General features: G+C 45.9%; 2 protein-coding genes across 2 annotated transcripts in view; both read left to right on the plus strand.

The window, feature by feature from the left end:
• The window catches only part of LOC131258641 (uncharacterized protein CG43867), a 104,017-nt gene extending 94,953 nt beyond the window's left edge, over positions 1-9,064 (plus strand). Inside the window, exons 4-17 of the mRNA XM_058259996.1 lie at positions 873-1,630; positions 1,724-2,108; positions 2,177-2,429; positions 2,907-3,469; positions 3,537-3,677; positions 3,744-3,888; positions 3,955-4,067; positions 4,144-4,323; positions 6,111-6,206; positions 7,164-7,276; positions 7,365-7,743; positions 7,817-7,991; positions 8,069-8,708; positions 8,874-9,064. Coding sequence (XP_058115979.1) covers positions 873-1,630; positions 1,724-2,108; positions 2,177-2,429; positions 2,907-3,469; positions 3,537-3,677; positions 3,744-3,888; positions 3,955-4,067; positions 4,144-4,323; positions 6,111-6,206; positions 7,164-7,276; positions 7,365-7,743; positions 7,817-7,991; positions 8,069-8,708; positions 8,874-9,063 — 4,131 coding nt within the window. The 3' untranslated portion in view covers position 9,064. The remainder of the gene's footprint in view (positions 1-872; positions 1,631-1,723; positions 2,109-2,176; positions 2,430-2,906; positions 3,470-3,536; positions 3,678-3,743; positions 3,889-3,954; positions 4,068-4,143; positions 4,324-6,110; positions 6,207-7,163; positions 7,277-7,364; positions 7,744-7,816; positions 7,992-8,068; positions 8,709-8,873) is intronic.
• A 3,853-nt stretch (positions 9,065-12,917) lies between these two features.
• The window catches only part of LOC131259466 (1-phosphatidylinositol 4,5-bisphosphate phosphodiesterase), a 41,247-nt gene continuing 27,584 nt past the window's right edge, over positions 12,918-26,580 (plus strand). The window contains exons 1-2 of the mRNA XM_058260965.1: positions 12,918-13,126; positions 15,189-15,793. The gene's annotated coding sequence lies outside the window, so the exon portion shown is untranslated. The remainder of the gene's footprint in view (positions 13,127-15,188; positions 15,794-26,580) is intronic.

Consider the following 26,580-nt stretch of genomic DNA (forward strand, 5'->3'; position numbering starts at 1 on the left):
AGAATCGGATCCTCTCGAATGACAATGTGTAAACATTGTTACTAATTAATTGTCAACTGGCGCTGAGAGATTTACCGTGCTCTAGAACTGGGTTCCTGTGGCGACACGTGTCTCGACACGCGTCTGTACACTTTGCATTTCATTGTGACTAAATGTTCTTTCCCGCAAGAACCCAAACCAAGTTTTGTTGGAGACTGTAAAACTTTTACCAGAAAACATTTGTCTTTATTTGTGGTTTCCTTTAGCAACCAGTGTTTGTCGATTTAACTTTCATTGTTATTGTTTGTTATTCTACTTTAATCCTCTGACCGTTCGGCAATGAAATCGCGTTCTCTTTCGCAATTTTCCATTATTTCCGTTTTTGTTTTCCTTTTCTAAAGAAGATTTTCCTTTGGCTGACAAGCTTCGGGAGAAAAGAAACATCGCATATTGTCTCTGTAAGACAACGTTTCACGATGCTGCATCACCATCCTCGTTCAAGAAAACCCGACGCAAAATGGACAAGGACAACGACCCAACGAAAGTCCTTTAAGCGGTTTCGCCTCCTTCCCGGCCACTGTCCCGGCTCGACCGTCCCGGCTGAATGCGGTTGCAAAATTCAATTAAACTATGATGAAAACTAATTTGCTCGGTCATCGTGCGGCGAGAAACGGAGGCGACCCGAGTGTGTTCGGTGATGAAGCAGTGGGAAAGTTTAATAACAGCCAGGATAATAGTCTCCATTCTCGGCGTTTGGTTACGGCGAAATTGCTTGCCTTTGCGGACTTGTTGCTGCGAAGTGTTGCTCCACGGAGGGAAATGAAATGGCTTGTTTTTGTCTCATGGACTCACACTTGTTTTCTTCTTTCTACTTCTCTTTCCTCCTCTTTTAGGTGCGGGCCATGGAGCAGCGACTGTGTGACTGGCCCAAGTCACAGCACTTAAGCGGGCCATCACCATCACCGAGCAGCAATCCGGCCGCAGCAACAACAGCAGCAGCAGCAGCAACAGCAGGCTCGCAACAGTTAGCCGTTGCCGCCGCTGGAGCCGGAGGACCAGGGCAGGGACCGGGCGGTCTCGGAAGCAACGCCGAGCCGACGAAGAACGGTACCGATCCGGTGAAGATCAGTCAGCTCGAGTCGGCCATCGAGGAGCAGAAGCAGCTGCGCCTGCAGGACGCGCGCCAGGTCGGTGCGAAGGCGGCCAAGATCAAGGAGTGGGTCACGAACAAGCTGCGCGAGCTCGAGGAGCAGAACCAGCTGCTGCGCGAGCAGAACATCAAGTGCAACCAGCAGCTCGAGCTGCTGCGGAACCACATCGCGACGCAAAGCACCCGGCACAGCAGTATCGCCTCCTCGCAGCCCGTCCGGACGAGCCTGAGCTTGGACGTGCAGGACGTCAAGCGGCGCAGCGGCCGACGGCGCAGCGAGTCGCTCGATCCACCCGAACACCGCTCGCTCCACGCCGGCAGCTCCGGCGCCGGCTCGCACCATCACCCGCATCATCACCACCACCACCACCATCACCACCGGCGGAACCTCTCGATGGAACCGCAGGAGTTGGCCCGCGATCTGGCGGCCGCCGTCGACGGGTTGAATCTGCTTCCCCTCAGCCAGCAGCCTCCGACGCTGTCCACGGCCGTACCGCAAACGTCGGCCCACCATCATCACCCACCGACGATCGTGGGCCATCACCATCACCACCACCAGCATCCGGCTCCTCCGCCGCCCGGGGTCGGCGTAAGTCCCGGTTCGGATGTCGACGCCGTACACGACTATGCCGAGATATACACGCCTTCGCGTGAGAAGGCCCCGGCCTGGCTTAAGGGACTCCCAAGCGGAGGGTCCAGCACTACCACCTCCGACTCCGTGGCCGATCTTGGCACACCGAGGCCACCAACTCCACCCTTGCACCGCTTCCCCAGCTGGGAGGCCAAAATCTACCAGGTCGCCAACGATGGACTGGCCGGGGCGGGGAGTGGCAACGGTGCTGGCGATGAGAACGAATCCCAGGACCAGGAGTCCGGTTCCGGTATGACGTCCAGCCTCGGTGGGCCCAACACCCGCTCGCAGACCGTCTCCGGAGGCTACTGTGATATCAGCGTCCCGGTGTACGCCACCGTTAAGGGGGTAAGGCGGACGTCAAAAGGTCGCAGAGAAACCCTGGTTTGACATTCTCACTGTTTTTCCCTTCGCAGCGTGCATCCCAGATCCGCTCGATGCCGTTCACCGGGGACTCCAGTGACGACAGCAGCGACGGCGAGGACGGCCACGGCGCGATGCTGACCTGCGCCACCTCGACGCACAACTCGCACAACTCCACCAGCACGGACAACACGGAGACGAGCACGTCCGGCAGTGCCTCTAGTCCCTCGAAGTCACTCAAAACTTCCTCTAGTCTCAGCCCGGCCAAGCGCTCCGGCTCGGAAAGTCCAAAGAACAAAGGGCGTGGTAAGTTCCAAGGGTTTTTTTCAAGGCAAAGAAATGGATGGATACACTCAGAATCCATAAATAAGTTTATTTTTATTCGAGTTGCATCATGTTTTAATTTCCTAAAACTTACCTTTTATTTTGAAGGTCTGCTTTTTTATTTACCAAATGCTTTGCATTTTTAAATTTAAAAATCTACTTTCTACTATGCTTGAAGTTATTGCATTGACATTAATACCATTAAAAACTTTTTCACTCATTTACATCTTTTTGTTTTATTTTCATTTTGATTCTCTTTTTGTTTCGTTTGTTTCTCTACGTTTTTTTTCTATTTCTTGCGTTGCGTTACAAAACACTAACATCAACAACAAACAACAACAACAACAACAACACTACATAAATACACCAACACTCGATCATCGATCTCGATCTGGCGTGTCCCGGCGGCGAAATCCGCTTAACGCTCGACAGTAATTTCCGAACTGTCCTTTGAATCAGGCCTCTCGGACGACTACGCCATCCCGCCGGACGCGGTGTCCACCGTCGATACGACCTGCATGGACGCGTCAATGCCCTCCCTCCTGATGCGCACCTCGTACGCCGATTCGCCCAACAAGAAGATGGAAACGCTCGAGAAAGTGGGCCACCTGGCGAAGCTGGGCGGAAAGCTGAAGACGTGGCGCAAACGGTGGTTCGTGCTGAAGAACGGCACGCTGACGTACTGGAAGAGCCAGCACGATGTCAACCGGAAACCGCAGGGTCAGATAGCGCTGGACGAAGCGTGCCGTATCAATCGGGCCGATGGTGCGTCCACGTTCGAAATTGACACCGGCAAGAAGGTGTACTATCTGACGGCCGACTCGAACGCCACCATGGACGACTGGATCCGGGTGCTGCAGAACGTGCAGCGTCGGAACGCCACCAAGTTGCTGCTGAGTCGCGACGATCAGAAACCGACCGTGCAGGGTTGGGTGACGAAGGTGAAGAATGGACACGCGAAGAAGTGCTGGTGTGTGCTGCTGGGAAAAATGTTCCTCTACTTCAAGGCACCGGGCGAGACGGTAAGAAAGGAATACTCTGATTGGGAAGACTCATATACTAACCCTCACCTTTTGGGTACCTTTCCAGAATCCCCTCGGACAGATCAATATGCGGGACGCACGCGTTGAGGAAGTGGAACACGTATCCGATTCGGACTCGGAAGAGAGGGAAGATCCCGCCCAAAGTCAGGCGCGTCTCACGGTGGCCATCTATCCACAACAACAAGGAGTGGTAAGCCCGATCTACGGCACGCGATCAACACACACTAATCTGTCTCCGTTTCCATGTCCATAGGGTCCTACCTATCTAATCCTGCCAGGGAAACAAGAGCGAGACAATTGGCTCTATCACCTAACGGTCGTTTCGGGAGGAGGACCCAATGCCGGCACGCAGTACGAACAGTTGATCCAAAAGCTGATGGAAACCGATGGTGATCCAAGTACGAGCTTTTCCTCGGTGCGCTAGTGGCTGTTCTTTACTGATTTCCTTCTTTCCTTCCCTCCAGACTGTGTTCTCTGGCGACATCCGATTCTGCTTCACACGAAGGACAACATTACGTCCCCCTTGACTTCGTTACATTCCGAAACGCTCCAAGCGGAAGCGATAAAACTGTTCAAGGTACCAACACCGACCATCTCAATAAGTATTTCGTTCGATTTCACGACGCTCGGTTAACACTTTTCATCTCTTTCAGAGCTGCCAACTGTTCCTCTCGGTGGCGGTCAATCAGCCCGGCATCGACTACCATGTCGTGCTGGCGCAGAACGCACTCCAGCAGTGCCTGGACATGCCCGAGCTGCAGTCCGAGCTGATCTGCGCGCTGATCAAGCAAACGTCCCGCCATACCGGTCAGAAGCTGGGTGTAGGTGTCCAGGTAAACAAGAAACTGGCCAAACCCGCTCGTGTAAGTTTGTCCCGACGAGGGCGCTTCTATGTGCTTTTTATTCTTCTCCAGTTTTAATTCGTCTTTCCGTACTCGTTTTGCGTTACGTCTTCAATCTAACACTTAGTTCTAACCGGCGTTGACCCTGCGTTAACCATCTTTATTATTTGTTTGTCGTTATCCCCACAACAATGTTTCGGAATCAATCGTTACACAACCCTCCCTTCCAATTGGATGTTTCACCAAATTCGTGATCGTTTGTTCGGTTTTGTTGAAATCATTCCTTGCACGAAATTTACTTCCTCCCAAAGGAAACAACATGATTCGGCCATGTAAATCGATCCACAATCAGCTGCAGCACCCTTGCGTTTTTGTTCAGTTTTGTTTTCACTTCCGAACTAGAATAGCAGCGAATGCAGTATTTAAAATCGTCCCATACCGTAAAGGTTTCACACAAAATCTTCAACGAGTCCCACACACTTCTCGGTTTAAATTCTCCAAACGTTAGTTTCATCTCAGTTGCGTTCATTAGTTTTCATTTAGCAACCGCAATAGCGAACCCTTACCGAATGGCCAACAACCGTTACACGAGTGTAGGTTATAGAATGCCCTCAGTACTCATACTCATCTTATTTAATCGTCCTTTTCTCCGTCCGAAGATAACATATCATACTATCGAATGCTGTTTTAACATTTTGCTTTGTATCGTAAAACTAATTGTGGAATGATAATACTTTTGCTTGCCTTAGATTAGCAGAAAATGCATAACAATTTAGTTCATAGCAACATGTGTAACTCGCTTTGCTTTGTATACATTTATTTTTGTGTTTTTATATTTTGCCGTTTGACCAATACTTCTATGCTTTTTCTACAGTGATGCAATCCATAACAAACATTTTAGTTGTAAAACTTTTCTTTATTTCAATTGATGTTCAATCGAAGTTTTGTTTAACTTTTTATTTATTTTCACATTTTTTTAGTTCTTTTATTTTTAACAGAAACCCGTAAATACATTCGAGCTCATGTATGCCAGCTAAATGGTTGATTTATACATTTAGCCTATTTTATAGTTATAAATGAAAAACGATAAAAATATCTACTTCCTGCCGCGAGCATGTGTATGATTGAACATAGACATTAGGCAAGTCCTATTGCTGCAGTGATTATCATCTTTTTCTACTTCATGTATTGTTTATCGATGTTTTAATTTTCATCAGCAAACTAGACAAAACATAGTTGTAGTTGTATCGGAGCCAAACTAGTCAATAACTGTTGTAGTGTGCAAAAGGATTGTGCATAAAACAAAGTTATTATACACCTAGCTCATACCGATAGGGGTCTATATAGCAGTGTCGATTAGTGCATATGTGAAATCAAACTAGTTTTCATGTCCTTTCACTACTTCTCGTCACTACCGTTCTACTCTATACCACCAAATGATGCATATCATGTTCATTCGATTGATTATCTTTTTCAATCATATTCCATTAACTGAACTTTGTTTATCTCTTTCTCTCTTTTTTCTCTTTATCCCCTACCCCGTACCTATTTTGAAAAATTGATTTGAATTTCTCCTGTTTGTGCATCTTTCCCCAAAATGGTTGTATTTCATTAAAATGTTCCTTTCGCAAAAAACCACCCAACGACACCTTTGGCAACTGATATGTTATTTTTGGATTCTGATGCCAATTCTGCCACACACCCTCCCCGCCTCCATCGTCGCCGGTTACCGTGTCCATCCGTTTGTGCAATTTCGTTTCTCCTTTTCCTCTCTGTAGCAACTACTGCTTTGCGCAACCCAGAGTTTGTTCACTTGCGATACGCAGCAGGGCCCAGGTGCCCAAGCGAATGGGAGCTCACCCACTTCCATTCAGGTAGGACAATTTGTTGGATTTGAGTTTTGTGGCTACGACTTTTCGGTTTGATGTTTTCGGTTTCTGTTCTGTTCTCTACCACTTTGTTTAGTTGTGTTTTTGGTTTTATCCCTTTTTTTTTGTCCGAATTATTTTTCTTGCTTTAGTTGCCAACCGAACTCTACTTACACAACCCTTTATTGACAGGGCGTTTTTGGTTGTTTTCTTTTCACCTGATTTTTTAACACAATCTGCACCCTGTTTTGCTCGTATAGACCCTCATTAAGGCCGCCATGCCCTAATTTTCCTCTAATAAGCTTATTATTAAGTAAGAAAATGTTTTTAATTGGTACCAAACAAATTTTTACTACAATTGTGAATTGTGAATATTTTTGATTAATACAATCCCTAAAATCCAATTGCTCCATTTAATGCTCGAATGCCAACACAATATTATCCGGAGTTAAAGAGCCTCAACCTTATTTCCTTTGCAATAATCATTCCTTCGCTTCCCATTGGCTTTGAAAACTGCTTCGCAAAAAATGTTAAAATTCACAATTTTACTCCCCGATATGGCTGACTATTATTCTTCTTGAGTTAGTACGATTGGTTACGCTTTACACCAACTACGGGCATAGCATTTCTATTTTGCTTTTCTTTTTTTTAATTGATTCCTACTTATTAACACGTTTCTATGACTAACCAATCATGAACACCGTTTGTTTGCTCAACTTTCCATTGAATCATTTCTTATCATCAGTTTAAGCTTCTTTCGTGATGTTACCTTAAATTAAAAATCCCTCTTTTTACTTGCATAGATTGTTTATGTTTGGTGGCAAGTTGAAACTAACTATGCGTTACAAACTTAACCTATAATTTAAACGCCTGTCATGTTGCTTTACTAACTAAGTTACTTATCAATGCTGCTACTTGATTTGCTGCTTCTCCTTTCTCAACCGGAAATACTCCACGTTACAGGCCCCAACCGTTCCTCCGATCGATTGCAAGTCAAACCCTCCAACGTACACGTTCATCCAGGGCTGGCAGTTACTGGCCCTGGCCGTGTCACTATTCGTTCCTAAAAACAGTCGGTAAGTGTTAAGGAATATCCACTGCACGTAATGTTTCCTCCTATCGCAGTAACTTAACCCATGTTTCCTTGCGTTGCCTTTTCTTCAGCCTACTGTGGTACTTAAAGCTACACCTTTCACGGAACGCTGACTCGAAAACGGAGTGCGGAAAATATGCGGCCTACTGCGAGCGAGCGCTAGAACGCACCATGCAGAACGGAGGACGCGAAACGAAGCCGTCGCGCATGGAGGTTCTGTCAATACTGCTGAAGAATCCGTACCACCACTCGCTCCCGCACGCCATCCCGGTGCACATGATGAATGGCACGTACCAGGTGGTGTCCTTCGATGGATCGACCACGATCGAGGAGTTCCACAGTACGCTCGCGCAGGAGATCGGTTGTCGCGATTCGGCGAACGGTTTCACGCTATTCAGTGACGACCCGATCGAGAAGGACCTCGAGCACTATCTCGATCCGCAGGCGAAGGTAAGAAAATATTGTGAGATTTGTCATGGCAATGCAGCGATCATACTGACATGTCGTTGCTTCTTTCCTCTAGCTTTGTGACGTGATTTCAAAATGGGAAACGGCACTACGTGAGAAGGGATCGGGCAAGTTCGAGAACTCACGCGTTATTCAGCTGACGTATAAAAACCGGCTCTACTGGAAGCATGCGGCCAAACTGGAAACGGAGAAGGAACGGTTACTGCTCTGCTATCAAGTGAATCTACAAGGTATGCCATTAAATAACTATTGTCATAGTTGTGATGATTAATCTGAAATTTTGGATTAATCTGAATTTTGGTTCTAGTGGTACAAGGACGTTTTCCGCTATCGCGCGATCTGGCTCTGGAACTGGCCTCACTTATGGCCCAGATCGATTTGGGAGACTTCTCGGCGGATAAATCAAAGACCAGCTCGCTGCAGGCACTGGACAAGTTCTACCCGTACCGCTACCGGGACGCCCTGAACCAGGAGGGCTTAAAAGAGCTCCAGGATCTACTCTCGGCCAAGTGGGCGCTCCTCAAGGGCCGATCGATACTGGACTGTGTGCGAATCTACCTGACGTGTGCCCGCAAGTGGCCCTTCTTCGGGGCGTCCCTGTTCCAGGCGAAACCGAGACACTCCGATCAGGCAATGGCTTGGTTGGCTGTCTCGGAAGATGCCCTCAGTGTGCTCGAGCTGTCTTCGATGGCGACGATCGCACGCTATCCGTACAGCACCGTCATGACGTTCGGCGGTTGCCAAGACGATTTTATGCTAGTTGTGAGCGCAGAGGACACGCTCCAGTCGGCGAACAACGAACAGAAGCTACTCTTTGCCATGAGCAAGCCAAAGATACTGGAAATCACGCTACTGATTGCGGATTATATGAACGCACTCGGGCACACGCTGCCCGGAACGCCACAGATGAACACGCTGACCCGCAATGGAAGCCATCGGAGCATTCGGTAAGCATGGATGTTCCGACTTCATATCCCTCATCTTCCACCAAAAATCATCCTCATCCTTTCAATGTTCGACCCCATGCGCTTCGCTGAACCCGCTAAAGCTTCGTCTGGTGTACTTTTATTTATCCTTTCTTTGTTTGTGTGCGTTTTCTTCTCCATCCGCAGATCCCGCGCAATGCCCGGTTCGCTGACGGGAACTCCCGCCCACAACACGCTGAACTCCCACGCCACCCATGCCAACAACACGCTCACCTCACACTCGCACACCCTCAACTCCCACGTCAGCCACACGCTCAGCTCGCACGGTCAGCCGGACATCCTGAAAAGCACCCCGGATCACCAGCGGCTCAAGTGAGCGCACCTGCCCGGCTCACCCCGGCGAGCCTTCTTCAAAGACTAGCGTGCTTTCTTTCCTTCCCTTCTTACGCTGGGACGGATGCTGGCGATCGTTTATCATTTGCATTTACAACGATTCCTATCAACACAGTAGACTTTTACGTATAATCCTCCTTTGGAATGAGCGACGGTCGTGGGAAATATTACCATGATAAGGACAAATCGACAACATCATCAACCTTCAACCGACCGAGCTTAAGCGCTTCGATACTCTGAGCATAACCGACTCATTTTCGTAGCTTATCATCTTTGCCCCCCTCTTTATCATTAGCTTTCTTTGTGGCCTCCTCAGGCACGCACTAATCTTATCAACCTTTTCGTGATCTTTATCATTATCATAATAATAATCATCATCATCATCATCATCATTATTACCAAATTTCATGAAGCAAATGTTATTGAAACGTTTTGTTTTCATCGTAGGGTGTTACAGTGAATCACTATCATGAGACGTCCTTGTCCGCGTGTTGAAGGAGACTTTGGTATTTTACCTAATTCGTGACGATCACATCGATAGTCATGTGTGTTACATCGTTTGTAATGAGATCTTTTTGTTTTCACCATTGCGCGTGCTATCGAGAAAAGTGTATAATGATATATTTATGTAGCGACCAGTTAAAACATAATCAACCATATGTATGTACGATAAGTTACTTAGTTCGACAACACAAAACATTCCCTCTACTAAGTTATGACGTATAAGATCTGAATATGGAGATCGTTCGGCGGTTTGTTTAAGCTCAAAGAGGGACAAAAGCCCACGCGCCACTCCTCTACTGTAATTATAATGTATTCAAGAACACTCTGCCAAAGCAACGGTGCAGTAAATTTGAACGTTTGTATCTGCATTTAGTAGGGGTTTGTTTTTTCACAATAATTTTCTACGTGCTGATTAGGCGCACCAATAAGCGTGACCGTAGACCGAAGGCAACTCGAAACCAAATCGATAGATTAAAAATTTTAACTGTGCATCATTTATGGTAAGAACAGAAGGTATAGGTTCTTTAAAGTCAGCTTTCAGCTTCTCTACTAATTTTCTTTATTTTGTTAAGGACCTGTTTTCCGGTTTCATGTTTAATTTACTTCTTTGTTTCTCTGTGCTGTTTTTTGTTAACTAAGGTATTTTTAACCCATCTATCATAATTATTTGTTTGCCCTTATGTTTTAATGTTTTTCGCCAGGACAACGATCCCCCTAGAAGCCAAATTGTCGACGTTTACCAATTTTCACACGTAACGGAGCTTACCGTGGCACAGTCAACGGTGTGGCGTACGCTGTCTGTGTGCCAGATAACAGAATAGAAAAAAAGAGCACATTTGAAAACGTTTAATCCCGAATAACAATACTGTAAACCATTGTGATCGAAACGAATCTAATATTAAACAATGATAATTAATAAATCGGCAGAAGAAATCGGAGGTAAAAGTTGTCAAACGGGCTGCTAACACAAGTATAATTTGTGGCAAATCATATTTGTAAATTAAAGTAGGAGAAGAAAAATGAACGGAGTAGGAGATCCGCTTAACATACGAATTAAGAGATGTCAGAGTTTGCTTCACGAAATGAAAAATCGCACCGAACACTTTAAGATAATGTGTATTAAATTAGAATAGAATATATGCCACACAGGGTAGCATTTAACGAAACGTTTCGTACCGAACGACGGGCGCGTATCCTTCCTTCCTCAATCCAAAAGCCCTCAGTAGTACGGTGGATGGAAGCAGTAACAGAAACGAATACAAACACCGAAGCCTAAAAACACAGGAATGGAGACATTTGCCATCACTATTGTGAGTGCGGACATAACTAGAGGACACACTTTAAAAACGATACCCAGTACGGTACTACGCCATGGATGGAAACCCAGATAGCCGATAGAGAAAGCCAGTTTGTATAGCGATAGGAATACATAGGGAAGCGAATTTAGGTTGCAATTAGAATCGAAAGTCTCTTCAGGTGGAGTATCCCATCAAGTCAAAGCTTTGTAATGGGGATTGAACATTACAGAAGGTGTGAAGGATAGAGAAAAAAAATCTTAGGGACAACCTTTCGAAGACTCCACTTTTTGGTGGATGGTTTTTGGTTTCTTTTTGCACACTTTTGGAGCTTTTAAACAGTTTTCCTTCTTTTGACATCCTTTATCGTCAAGTATCTCAGGATAGTAGACCACCATAGTGCTAGTTTGCGTGTGTTTATGCGTGCGTGAGTTCTTTATAGTGTGAGAGAAGAAAACGTTAACAGTAGCATAGCATGTGCAGATAGCGTCCGCTCTGGAAAAAAAGGCCTCAACACACTAGTCCAGGAACCAGTATGTGCCACAATGTGGCACGGTAGTCACTTAGTGAATCCCTTGTAGGTCCTCCCAGCCAAGCGTGTTTTACCACAACCGCCATTCGGCTTCCTTACTTCCTTCACCATGAAAACGCACAGAATGTCTGAAGAACTTATTGTTCCGGCATCCATTTCAGTTCACTATCCATCCCAAAAGAGGAGGCAGACGATGCAGTAAGTTTTTTCTGGCAATATAAGTTTTCGAAATCCATCAATCATCACGGAGAATAAAAATTTGTGTAACAAAATTTTATCAATTGCGATAAGAACATAAGGTGATGACACTAAAGCAGGAGATGGTTGCAAAATCGAACCATTCTGGATGGAAAACAAACAAAAAGGTGAAAATAAGACGAAAACGAAATGAAATATTTAACCGATACTGAAATATTAACGTGACGTGTTGTTTATTGAATAATATATGCTTTATTACAATTATGATTTTTTTCTAAAATGGTAAGTATTCCTTGCTTGCAGACAATTTGTTTCGCCGTTTATCCAATATCAAACAACAGGTGTTTAAAATTTAAAAATGTGAATAACTGTACTTTGTTAAATTGTTAGTTAACACCTTCCCAGTTTTGCCCAAACCTGACTCGTGCAACCGGATGAGATTTGTACTGCTTTGCCTCGACTTGGTAGGACTGTGGCGGGGTTGAATCACTTCTTTTTTTTCATCAACTGCCAACTAGTCGAGAAACGAAAACCGTCAAATTTAGTCCATTTTTGAACATATGAAACAAAAAGATCTGTTCTACGAACCGGTAAACCGAACCGAAGTTTCGTTCTCGCGGAGAGGAAATTGTCCGCTCTTCGCTCGTCGAGAGCTGGTAGAAAAACTAGAAAGGTTGGTCAAAATGTAAAATGTTACTCGCGACAAAGTTACGTGTCATAAAAAGACCTTTCGTTTGAGGGGTCATTTGTGGAAATCGGTCAAGGAACTAAAAAGTAATGTGAGAATTGGCTTTTGTAACCTAAATTGGAAATCAAGGTTGCTTTACCTTTTCGCCCCCTCGGGCGAACGCGTTCCCACCTGTGGTTTTTTTTATCAAAAACAAAAAACTACGCGAAAATCTACCTTCGACAAAGTTGCACGTTATGAAAAGACCTTTCATTTAAGGGGTCAATTGTGAATATCGGTTGAAAGAATCAATAGTTTTCAACAATTTGGCAAATTTTTGCCAAAATTACTTAAACAGTAATCGAGGTTTATCAACCTTGTTCCCGGTAGAGTGCTGTCACTTTTTCCCACAATTAATTTTCTCAAAAACTAGGAAAAACAGAAAGATCTTTTGTATCACAAGTTGTGTGTCCTGAAAAGACTATTCATTTGAGGGGTCACATGTACCAATCGGTTAAGCGATCATGAAGTTATTAACAAATTTGTTATTTCAGCAGAAATGCCCGGCATTACTCGGCCAGCCGAGTAAATTCTGTCAAAGTCAGTTCGAGCGTCAGTTCTGTCAAAGTCGTTGGTGAAGTCGCACGGTTAGCGTCGTTCGTCCGTTCGTTCGACGACCATCCTCCGTTTTCAATCACCCGGTGTACTTTGTGAAGTGTACAGCACCGCGACTCGCAACATCAACAACAAATTGGCCAGCTTCGCAGAGTGGCCATTGCGGTGGTGTCGAGTGTGATAGCCTAAAAGCTTACCCAGACCGAGCTGCGTTGTGAATACGCCATGTGAAACGGTGAGCAGATAACCCCGCAGTGCCGTAAAGACTCACGGTCGTCGGTCGTCGTTAGATGCCTTTTTCGTTTTGGGACACACAGAGAACCGGGCGCCAATCGTAATTTTCTTTTCTTCTTGCGAAAGTCCCGTGACAAATCCGTCGCAAAGCAAAGACGTCTTCAAATAAAACTTCACACTCGCAGATAGTGGCAGTGTGAAAAAGCAAAAGCAGAATGCATCTGACGCGCCTTGGACTTCACAGCACCGGAACGACCTTGCTCAGAGAGCCCCCCCGAAAAGGCCAGGTCGCCGATTAAGCGGATGGTCCCCCTCCTTTCTGACCGGAACAAACCACGGGATCGAGATCTTAGGTTAGGTTAGGTCATGCGTTTGCCTAACTTGATTAATGTCCTTGTGATTTTTTAAAGCATAATTTTGGGTGCATGTTTCCTGCATGGGTGCATGATTAGAGGGATCCATGGTTTACTTGGTTGTAATACTTTTTGTAACTACCACCTACTAAATCGGCTTGGCGACAACTAGCATCGCGCTCTTATCAAACCCCCTTGGGGGTCGCCCGATAGCTTAGTAGAATTCGATCAGCTCCGCTTTATCACAGGCAACGTAAAATGATAACTATTAAAGGGCGCGGAATAAGGGTGAATGAAGGAACAAAAAGTAAACTTTGGCAAAAAGAAAAACCTTAAAAGTCTCCACCGTCGACGGGTTTGAGGAAAACCCCAGTAGCAGAGACTTTGCTATGGAATCACACCGAGAGCTCTCCCATAAAATTTTCGGCGCTGACTACAACAGACATTTTTCTAAACAATTTCCTGACTTTTAAAACAGCATCGTCTGCGTGAAGGGTGTCCTTTGGAAACGTTGAACCCCCAAATTTAGCATTTCTGAGAGCGTTTTCGTGTGTTATCATCAGGCTCTCGCCGAAGGTGTTCGATTGTAAGATTTGGGGATCTGTCAAAAACGGTCCGTGAACCCTCGCGACATCAAGGGCGAAAGATAAGACGCCCGAAATGCTCTATTGTACACGTTGTGTGGAAAACTGAACGGGAGGAAATTTTCCCCCCAATTTTTTTCCTATGCCATTTTCGGTCGGAAAACCTCAAAAAGGGCGTGTGCGAGTGAATGACACTCCAGTGTCGGGGATGGGTGAAAAGCCGGAAAGAACGTCACTTTAGTAATAGTCGATTAAACTTCCATTCTAATAACCGTCAGTACAGTACGGAGGAAAAATTTGCTTTTCCATTTTCCCGTGCGTGCTTCGGAGATATCCTTCCTTTTCCCACCCCCCTTGGCATAAATCTACCCCTTGGATGTTTTGTGTATTTTCCCTGACTTTCTCTCACTCTCCCCCATCCTCTATTTCCGTTTGGGGGGTTTTTTGGGGACACAATCTCGTTTTTCGCGAGAATCGTGCGCATTTATCTCTTGCCCATTCAGTAACCCACGCGGCCCAAGGTGGTCACTCATTTTCCGCGAGAGCGACGCGAACGCGCGTTCGCGATGGAAAACCCGAATCCCCGGAGAGAAAAACAACCCCCATCGTCGCAGTAACCGTTGTTCGCGAAAATGAGTACCTGCATCCCAAGAGCAGTAGCAGTGGCAGCAAAAATGGTTTGCCATCAGTGATACTTTGTTCCCGTCCCGTGTGCTCGCCGATTTTCCCTGAATCCCTGGCGAAGTGGGGACGCAACAATAGAAAAAAAAAACTAAAGGACACAGGCAGTGTCAGCGTTTTCCTGGCCCGACAGCGCCGAGTACGCACTTCTCACTCCGTGGAGCTCACCGACAGCTGTCGGTGGAAATTCGCGAACGGCCGATACTCAGTCGACGGATTTTTGACAGATCGGTCATCATCCTCTGCCTCGCGCTGGCGGATTGGCGAATTTTCCCCGGGCTTTGAATCGGTTTTTCTTTCTCTTCGGGGCGGGGGGACACACTCCCAGTGTACAAAGGTACACAGTTTTCCTCCCCGCGCTGACTCACGTAGATCATTTCCACGGCACACTCGGATCCCGTGTAGTGAAGTGTTAATAACAACAACTTGTTTCTTCCTCGGCCAGCAACAGCAGCCCACAAACGAAGCAGTGTGTGGTGTGGTGCGGTGTGGTGTGTGTATGTGTGTGTGTGCGAGTGTGTGTGTGCGCGGGTGTACGTGTGTGGCTGAGTGTGTATGCGTGGGTATGCGAGTTCGATTTTCCCACCCGCGCGCGTGCAGTTGTGGTGGTGATTTTGTGCAGCCGGCTGTGCAACACGGAAAACAAACCCATCTCCCCCTCCCTACCCTCGGTGCGGGGGCGAAGAGGCGGTGTGTGAAGTGTGTGGTGCGGGAAATGGCCGCACGGTGGCCGTGATCGAAATTTGTGTTGGATTTTTTTCCCATCGTCATCACCGTGCAAGCACGTGCCCCGCGAGGGAAAATGAGCGGAAATTGTTGATTTGTGGAAAACATCACTCGTCAGGCGGTGCGTGTGCGTGTGTGTGCGTATGGTAGGCGTTCGGTGAAGAATCGAATTTTCCGAACACGGAGCACCCAGCGCAGAGCACCCGGGCCCATTCGGCCTATTTTATCACCATCACCCCCCAATTTTGCGCCACGTGAAGCTCGTGAAACTAATGCGCGCTGCACCATCAGCATCACATCGTTAACGTGCACGAGGAGTTCAAGGTGAGTTTACAGAATACACATATACACATCCCCGAGCGCAAGGATGTGAAAACAGTAGCACACTTTACTTAAGTTTGGCTCATTCTTAAAAGGCATCGTAAAAACCGTATATCGAACGCCGAAAATAGCACGACCAATCTTTATTTCGTATATTGTTCCGTGTTGTTTTTCTTACCACCGATAGAATCAACAAAACACGTTCTCTAGTGTGCCAATATTATTTGCTAAAAAACACATTCGTTACATACATTCCGGGTTTTTTTTTTGTTATCAAACTCTCTTGTCGAGAGGATAAAAGAAGGTAACGTTATTTAAACGAGTACGCTAAAAAGCCCAAAAGTTACAACAGTTCCAAAAACCCCGCCTTGGTTTAGTTCACCGGAAGCAGCTCCCAATCCCACCCCAAAAGCCAGCAAAACCACCCCTCCGCTAAACAAACACACATCGGCTGTACTCGAGTAAAAATGTGTGTTTACTCAACAACCAAAACACCAACCGCAAAAAAACGGTGCGTCCGAAAGATGCGCAGGTGTTTGCCAACGGCGATGATAACACTTTCTTACCATACCACGGGATGAAGGGGTGGGTGGCTGGGAAAAGGGCTGTGGGACACAGCTACTTCAATGGAAAGCCGGCCCGGGCCGGATCCGCCGCCAAAAGGGAAGAGAACAGTGGAAGGCATTGTGCCTTATGGGGTGTACTATTTTTTTTATTCTTCTTGCTTAAGGAAAATGCTTCATTCCTAGGTTTGTGCTTCCTAATTTAGTTCCGGGATTTAGCAACTCGTTTGGAGTTTATTTTTCTCATGGAATGGTTTCGCCAGAAGTTAGTTTATTTGTACTACTTTGGTGAATCACGAAACGGCCGAGAAAGATAAGATGGTGATCCACTAAAAGAGGGGGGAAAATATTGTAGAACTAACGATTGTGGATAAATTTAGAGCAATAACACATCCACACAAACCTTCAAATCAAGCTAAAGTATATATGAACGTAAGAATGGTTCCTTATTTGTATCAAAAAGGGAGAATTAATGAAAAAATCTGCAAGATACAACCGTTGCCGCTCATGTTTGGCTATAAGCCACCATAATTACATTGATATCAACTTCGTTTCTAAGGTGTTTTGTTCGAAACTACCTCTTGAAACTATCACTCCTAGTTTCCTTTAACGTCCCTACGTTGTGTTTTATTTTAAAAAATGGTAAACGCGTGCTTCTCGTGCAAACTATCTACAACGCAATATTATTACAATACAGAAAAAACTTAATCTAGCCTACTGCGTTAGTAAAAAATTTCACCCCCAAAACGCAGTCAAGAAACGCCTACTCGAATTTACTTGTTACAAATTTACACAATTCAAACCAGCCGTTCCGTTCTGAACATTAAGGCAAACATAAACTTTTGGTTTGGTTTTTGAACCACAATCCCAGAATCCCAATCCCTCTTCTTGTAAAGTTAGAATAGATTTATTCGACCCAGCAATAGTTAGATTCCAAAGACTTCAGCAGAGAAAATAAAAATATACCAAAGACTTTATGCCAAAATGGCTACCAAAGTCATTTTGTTCCATGTTCGACATTCCTATTCAAATGTCATTGTGTCACCTTTACCGAAATCTGCCAAACTTTCGACCCCACCATTCCCGGTGTTGGAGACCGTGGCGTGGAGAGTTCATTTTCAGTTTTAAACGACCCCAAAATTACGCCCGATTATCGCCAATCATCACGGACGCGATGGAATTGACACGATTTGCTCTCTGCCAAACCTCCCATCCCATCGAAGTAGGCGAGATAACGTTTCGCGGACTCGGGAAAGAAGCCGGTTTTTATCGCTGCCCGTTGCTCGAGCGATGCGTTTATAGTCACTATCGAATTAAGTAATTCGATCCAATTATCCTCCGTTCCCGTGCCTTGCTGTCGTGCCTTCCTTCGACACAACTCTTCTTGGCCCCGATGGGCAGAGGAATGGGTCGGTTAAGAAACAGTGTCGTATTGAATGTGCTCACGACGAGTTCCAAAACAATCTACGGTGGAGCAATCGTTCTTATTTTACCACAAACAATGAGCTGGTTCACGCTATCAAATACCACGTTATCCACCGACTCCAATATACAGATAAGATCGGGTACAAGATATGACGTAATCAACCCCTCACCCCTTATCGGCGAACCGATTGCATTCCAAGGTCCCCCCGAAGCGCTAGGAGATATTTTCCACCGTCGCGTTTTGAGTTAATACTTTAGCTGCGCTTAATCGTTAATATTTCGCTCGCAAAACATATGCACAAAGTAGCGGCGAAACGGCAGCTTTCGGGTCGGCCTGTCGTAAAGAATCACGCTCAATAAATCGCCCCAGCGTGGCATTCCAGCGGTTTGCGGTTTTTTTTCGCGCCAGAGCCGTGCTGTTGCTTCGCGTGACCTCCGCCAAAGGGCAATTGCTGTAAACAATCACGGGCCGAACGGTTGACGCGGGTAGTAGCAGGAAGGGATGGGGACCCCGAACGCCATCGACGAACGGTTTCCCACCATTGGGAGCGATTTTATATACGGTAATTAAATTGCATCCTCGCCATTCCGACCATCGGAAACCAAACCGGAAGCTGGCCAAGGGAGGGGAAGGGAAAAACAACCAGACACGCGTTGCCCCAGAGGAAGCTGCTTCTGTCTGTGCGTCTGAATCTGATCGATGTCTTCTCCCCCCTCAATAAAAAAGAAGCGATTTTCGAATTCAATCAATTCATTCTTCGTTTTCCCCAACGTTTGTTTACTTTTACCATAAGTCAAACGTTCTGGGGGAAAATACTGAAACCGTCGTGTTTGTAGTAAAAGTTAGGGTAATAACACATTCCAGGTTCGGCTTTGGACCAGATATTCTCTTCTGGCCACATTTCTCGCGCCTTAATCAGCACCACGACAATGAATCGAAGTCGTGCAAAACATCTTGATTGATGCTAATGAAGTCAAAGGCGTAAATTGATTCGACAAATTTGGACAATAAACTGAGGTGAACTTAAAAATAAACTTTTTGACCTTTTTTTCTGTGCGATTTACTACTTCTTCCTGCTTGGAAGGTAAAGTGTTGCTGAACTTAACACACAATATTTTGGTTGAACTTTCTAAGTTATATCTCTAACCTTCAATCTAATAACATTTGAAACGCACTTTATAAAAAAAGGAATGTATTAGCATCAAATTTTATCCATAAAAAACAGTATTAAATCGGTTTATTTACGTTAGAATTTTTCTTTTCCATCTTCTGTTTCCGATTTTCAAATGAGTCGATGGCAAAATGTTGGCGGAATTCAAAGGAATGTTGACGAAGAAGAACTGCTGACCAGTCCAGTGAAAACTTTGAAAAACAGCAGTACATAAAATGGAGAAAAAGAGAAAGAGAGAGAGAAGATAGAAAGAGAGAGAAAAGAGAGAAAGAGAGAAAAGAGAAGACAGATTTTCCAAACCCAACCCAGTAACAGGTGGGTTGGTTCACACGTTGTGTCAAAGTTTTCCCAACCCACTATTTCCCGCATGCAGCAGAAGCTCGGTTCCGAACCTTTCCATTCAGTCCCCCCCCCCCTCCCTCCCCCAGCTTCTTTGCCCTCCCTTGTTAAAACCTTGGCGTTCCCAAAAAAGAAACCCTGCGGTCAACGGAAAACATCACAACGAAACCCGAAAAGTCTGTTCCGTCTGTGGTTTTGGAAAATCGTGTTAATTTTCGGCGGTGGTGGTGAGCAAATAAAAATGTGATTTTCCGATCTCGTCATTAACATCTCGTCCCCCCCTCGGGGTAGGAATTCGTGATGGGAAAACCCCGGATGGAATAACTTTAATTTACAAACGATCTCCGGGCATCGATATGTAGAACCGGGTCTCTGGTACTACTTCTCTCACTGGACGGCTCAATTTCGATGGTGTTATTTCAAGCCCTTTTTCCACTTCACACACCCTCGGGCGCACATGGTCCTTCGGAACAAGGGTTCCGTAATTGGCCCCGGTACGTTGCAGCTCGTGTCAGCGACACTCTTCTGCAAGTGCTCACCTGTGCTGGCATCCGTACCTTGCCTCGTAGCTGGCGTAATGGATAGCAGATAGAGAGGGCTGGAATTTCCCGGAAAAGCAAATTTATATTGCAATTTCAAGGCATGAAGTACTGCCTCAACACTCCTCCATGAATATCCATGAAATCCTCATCGCGTAAAAGAGATAAATTACCAAGTTGGAACGGTGATTGCGAGAAGAGGCATAGTTGGAGAGATCCTTCGGGAAGAGTACTACTAATCCTCCCGCCCGGGTACCACCTGGAAGCTCTTGTTCACCCGAGTCCCCGGACTGCATACACGATGCCTCTAACGAGATCTGCCACCGGTTCATTTCCGTCCAGCGGAGTCGAGTCCTTGTCCGTCCCGAGTTGTTTCGTCTCACTTGGACTACCTTCCTTCTGGACTTTGACTATTCCTCTTGAGTCTACCCTAACTCCCAGGGTGCTGTCCTCGGGTGAAAGGTGTTGGATTTAACGAGTTCACGGCAACTTCACCCGGGGGCTACACCGGACGCCACCACGTCTTTAACCTCCTCGCCCTTTGCACCCGGGAGTTCATTGCGGAGTCGTTTTGTACTTGGGAAGATGAAACTTCAAGTTTTGCCGGGACTGGACCATCGTTTCGCATCGAATGGAGGGAGAGGATACGGTTCCAGGCCAAGTGGGAGAAACTGAGATCCAGCCTCCTGAACTAGTGGATCGAAAGTGGAACCTTTCGCAATCCCTCCGCCACGTACGGTGGTGTTTATTAATTTAAATGAAACGGAATGTCGGACAAATGTATGCAAAAGGTCCTTCTGTTCCCTCCCTGCGAATGCTCTGAGTTTGAAGAGGGTCCTCTAAGGTAGCTCTGATTTCTAATTGGAGATTTACTCCACGAAGCACTACTCACACTACTCAAGTATGAGAGTAAAGGATTATTCAAATCTCTAATTGAGTTCATATATCTCTACGTTGCAAAAGTTACGTTACACCAACATCTGAGATGTAAACGAATATAGAGGCTGGAAGATGATTTTATGATACAATCAATCTTTTATTGATCCCAACCGAAACGGTTTGTAGTTCATCTAGCTTTAAACGTCCGCTTCCGCGAACCGCCAAAGCAGGGAACAGATGGCCTGATCGCACTTAAATGTGACCATGAAAAACCCCCTGGCCGACCGAGCTCTTCTGCGGCTCGTGGTTGCCAATGGAACGCGGACGTCGCGCGCTCTCGTGTTTAAACTATCTAATGTCGAATTTTCCTTTGCCCTTTTTCCCGTGCCTGGTTTCATTCATTTATCCGACCGTGCGTTGGCCGCCAGCCAAATGCTGTAGGGGAACTGGTATCGGAGAGTTAGCCGATTCGTATCTGTACATCCCCGGGGGAGAAACCTGGCGATGTGTGGTTCTGCATTTCTAATTGAGCGCATTTTATTGCTCGATTTTGTGTAATGCACGGGGAAATGTTTTATGGGCCGGTACAGTTTTTTTTCTTCCATTCGACTTTGCAATTTCGAGCCCTCATCAACCTCGCCAAACGTTTGCCTCGCCAAGGAGGCAACAAAGAATAACCAACGATGGCTGCCATTTCGTTGCTAGGCAACATTTATTTTGCTTAAGGTTTTGTGTTGTTCTATGATGCTCTCTGTTAGTTCTAGGTATGTGTTTGTATTTATTGTCAGTGTGCTTTTCTTTTTTATATATTTTTCATGTTCGTCTTGCTTATATTAGACCAAAATCTATGGATCAATCGTTTTTTTACTAACAATTTTCCTCTTGTTCCATTTTTTCGATACATTTAGAGAGTAGAGAGAACATTTTAAACACACAGGGGATGTTTTCAACCGGTTGAGAGAACTTTGCAATCATATAGGGGAATGTGTCAGACAGCTAGGGGAATAGTGCAAACTCACCGGGGAGCATTGCCACCCCTAGCTGTCTGAAACATTTCCCTATATGACTGCAAAGTTCTCTCAACCGGTTAAAAATATCTCCTGTGTGTTTAAAATGCTCTCTCTACCTATTGAAACATTCCATTATATGGATCGAAACCCTGTGCCTTTTAAAAATACGCGAAGAAAGTTTTTGAATCAAACGTCTAGCATACAGCCTACTCATCTTTTTCCTTTTGCAAATTCTTGAAAACGAATGGAAGTTTTCATTATCGCCAAGTAATCGAAGCTTGTGTCAGAAGATATCTGGATATGATATTAGTACTTTCAAAAAGTATCGATAATTGGCCCAAAGTTATGAGTTCCTAACTTCGCCACGCTGCTTTGTATCGAAACAAAGTTATGAAAACTCGCTCCCATTGCGAAAAGTAAATCATGTTCATGTGCTTTAGGCAGGCAGTTCCTTTTCTAGTCTTTCACGATGCTTCCCTCTTTATGCTTCCGGAGGCTCGTAATCTGGAGCACATTTGACAGTGATCGCTTTCGTATCTGAAGTCACTCACACGCACAGCAGTTCAAAAATCAATCCATCCGGCCGCTCAAATTCTTTCTCCCCCCTCCGTGTCACGCCCTTTGTCCAGGTTTCAAGGCACGAGCTGTATGTCGTCAGCACCAGAGGATACGCACGAGCCCTCCACTCCAAGGACACTCCATCCACGATGGTCGCGCATTAGCACCGGGGTCCAACTTTCTTGCCTTCCGTGCCGATAATGACGCCGATGATGAAGGTGATCACTCCTCGGGCCTTACCTTTCTTCTTCTTCTTCTGCTTCTTCTCCCATTCGCACTCCACGGTAAGAAGGAGTAAAAATAGAGCTCGAGGAGAAAGTTGTTTTTATGCTAAGAAAGGCCGGGGTCTGGCGGCCATGATGTCCCTTTCCTGATAAAATCTACTTCCATATTTTCTGCGTAGTTGGTACAAGCGGGTTTTGGATCGTTTTCTTTTTCTAACGGCGACACATGGCCTAATCGATAGCACGGTTTCCTGTACACTGTTACTTAAAGGGTTATTTTGTCACATTTGGGTAATTTTTTCACAACTGTCTATTATTCACTTGTGAACAAACTATATCAAACCGAAACATTCTTAGTGCCTTTGTTTGTTAAGTCTTGAACCATTTCCACGAAAAGTTGTCCCCTTTCATATACCACTCTCCCGAGGTCGGTAACATCAAATAGCTGTCGCCATTATCGTTTTTAAGGTTTTACTATTTTGACAGTTTCCCCAGCGAAGCCGTTCGAAAGTGGCAAAACCGCACCAGTTGACCTTTTCCCCAAGCGGTTCACCCCATTTATTCTTCCCTTTTTCCCGCCCTTTGGTCACACTTTTCCCTTTCGGTGACCAACGGGAAGCCCAAACACCCTTCCGGATTTCGCGATTTTATTTCGCATTGCAAACACACACTCGCTCGTCCCGGCGGAAAATGCCGGGAAAATAAAGCGTGAACACGAGTGGCACCTCGGTAAACAGTTACTACCAAACCCCTCGTTCCGTCCGTCGCTGTAACAGTTCTTGCAACATTCTTCGCAATAAACAGCTCGTCTAACCTTCTGCGGGCGGTGGCCTTTAGTTTTCTATCTTCCCTTCTATGTGTGGGTGTGTGTGTGTATAAGTAGTTTGGTTGCCGTTTGTGGTGTGAAAAAACTTTTTTAATAAATCCACTGCCAGCAGCTTGAGTATTCCGCCCCCCCTCGCTCCATCCCCGCTTTCCGGAGGCCAGGTGGGAAAACCGGAGAAAAAGTGTATGGCGTCTGTTTACTTTATGTAGTTGCGGAAATGGAGCGCCAGAGAGAGATTGGATAGATCTTTTGCACGTTTGGCACGTGGTGCCGTGAAAGGACGAGAAGTTGTTTTTACATCTTTTCGATATCAACTTTTCGTGGCATTTTCACTTTATCAGCACACCGTAATAGGGCGGATTTTGGAGGTGTGGCTCTATGAAAAGCGAAGATCACCGAAGAGTGAAAGGGGTAAAAACGGAAGCACGTTGTATGATAAGCCTTTTGATATGTGGAACGGTTCACTTCACTCAAATCGCCTCGAAAGGTAACGAAAAGAAATGTTTTCCAACAGATTGGAGGCTATCTTCATGGACAACGTTTGCAGTTTCATATTTTATAAGCTGAAATATAGGTCAAGGAAACTATTTGCTAGACTTTCCAAAAAGCCCATGCAAGACAACTGCATCTACAAAACGGCCTCACTGTTACTATCTAACCTTTATTTCAAATTGGAAGCAAGTAAAAAACGATAAAAATTGCACTCCTTTTGTTTCCCTTTTTTTTTTTGCTCCTTCAACCTTCAACGACAGCGATGGAAAATTTCACTGCAGATGCACCGCCATTGATCCTGGCCCACTTTACGTGCCCGGTTTTCCATGGACTTCCTGCCGGGGCTCACAATGCCTGCGGCTGACAGGGTAACCATGCCAAGCCTCCTTCCGCCGTTCAGACGTACCCGGGTCTTTTACTCCTTTGTTAGCCGAACCATCATAAAACGGTCGACCTTCGAGAGGCTGATGAGCGGCGGCGGGGAGGTCTAGAATCGTTGATGAGCCCCTTTTGTGACAATCTGGGAAACTCTCCGGATCATAGAGGTGAGGGGGAAGAAAAGAGTATTTCCCCACGGGGCATTTAAGTTCCAATTGTAGTCATCGTGACTCGCTTGGAGATGCCACAGAAATGAAGCTCCTTTTTAGAGCCTCTCCGGTCCTACCATAGTTCCATACCTTCCCTTTTGGGAAGGGATCGATCAAGGATGAAATGTGGGGTATGTAAAAATCGATTATACAACTCAACACCCGATCCAACCGGCAATCGTGAATCGCGGAAGTCTCAGCTCATCCAGTTCGAGAGACCCTGAACGTGGTTGCGGTTGTGCGGTCTCTCGCCACAAGGGAGTCGCCTCGGAACTCCTGCTTCCAAATCGTACTAGACTTGTGGACTAATTCCTCAGAGTCGAACCCATGTCCGCCTGCATGCTGATTGCTTCTCGATGATGTCAATAATGTCGTGGTGCGGGAAGCGAACAGTGAACGTCGTACATCTGGTGTGGTTGACGCCTCAACCGCCTGACGCCTCGTTTCCCAACAAGGTGAGGTTCCCGCGCGGAATGGATCAAGGGATATGGAGCTGACTTAGCCCGGCTGAGAAATGCAATCAAATCGGAGGCCGCGCTGCTTGTTCGCTAAAAATATAATCCGACATATTGAAAGCACCCCGAAGCGCCGCACGGTTTGTGGAAGGGCTTGGAACTGACGTACGTACATCGGAACACTTAACATGTTGGCCACCCTCCTCCCTTCCCCGACTTTTACAGTCGGCGGGACATCGGCAGGAAAATGGAGAAGACTTCAGGGTGCCTAACTTTTCCGAGCCAAGGAAGGAAAGGAGAAGCCCCAAAGTGTGGCCGATCGCTCTGACGTCAAACGTGATAAACGTTGGATAATTTGCTGACGATAACTTGACTCCAACTTGGTGGTGTGCTGTACGTACGTGTGCTGGAAAATATGGGCGCTCTCGAGGCCCGGACTGGGATTGTCGGCTTTCCAACACGGGCCCAACGGGTTGGAGCAGCGTTTTCGTACCGTGCCTTGCGAAGAACCTGAAGGTCAACGGAGAAAAGGCGGACCGATGTTACTTGAACCGATTCCAAGAAGTACATCGATTCGTGGACCGTAGTCCTAGCTAGAATCGCTTACCTTCAGTTTACCAGGACGTGGATGCATTGTGCCAGAATATAACATGTGCCAGTCAAGGTCGGAAAAGTTATTAAAATGTAGGCCTTGAAAGTTGCACAATTACCGCGGGCGCATGAACATCCTTTCAGCTGAACATTGCATTGCATTGTTCGGGTACAATCTCGACGACGATATGAATGGATCGCTTCGTTGATTAAATTCCATCCACTACACCTCCCATCTATCTCGTGGTATTGAACCGCCTGTAATTCACTCAAACGTGCCACGAACTATCACACACCTGGTCAAGGAAGGTACGGGATGGGTATCCATCTATCCGTCATTCGATTTCCGCCGGTCACCTTCGGTTCAAATGGAATCAAAGAGGATCCATTATGGGCACTTAGCACGACGGAATCGGATATCAATCCATAGGCTTCTCGTCGCTTCTGAGGTTAAGCGGTATAAATAAATCCATCAATCCCGGGTGCTCCAGGTGTCCACCTGGTGGCACCCGGGGGAAAAGTTAATCCTCGACCCGTTTGACATCATCACCGGTGACGACGCCATCCATCGATGCTTAGGAGACGAGTGCACCCGATTAATACCTGGGCCGATGTCAGGGAGTTCACATTGCAAGGTGTCTTTAGAGGTCCTCAAGTACATTCACTCCTGGTGAGTAAAGGTTCAGAGAATGATAAACTACTACCGATGGGTTTAATTTCTCAATTTATTATTTGATCCATAATGTCTAAACGCCACTATTCAATCACATTAAAAATAATCAAAATAAAGAGCAAACTATTTTGTAGTTTAGGTCATTAAGTCGACAACCGATAATTGTTGAAAACCGAAGCTGAACTCGTAGAGGTCGGTTAAATTTGTTTTCTTGACTATATCTGACCTACAAACTTCAAAGTTTGAGACTTGAGGTTGTTCAAATCAGTTTCCTATACAGGCTGGCCCCGGTTTTCGTCGGCCTCGGTTTTCGTCGTTTGACAAATCGTTCGAAGTTGGTTTATAGTAGCGTGCTTTGTTCTTTACTCATACGATGCAATGCATTTTGTATGAAAGAAGAGCCGAACATGGACTCATAAACGAGTGGTGCAGGTTTTCTGCTTCAGAGCCTACTTTG

Source organism: Anopheles coustani, chromosome 3 (assembly GCF_943734705.1).
Source record: "Anopheles coustani chromosome 3, idAnoCousDA_361_x.2, whole genome shotgun sequence".
Lineage (NCBI taxonomy): Eukaryota > Metazoa > Arthropoda > Insecta > Diptera > Culicidae > Anopheles > Anopheles coustani.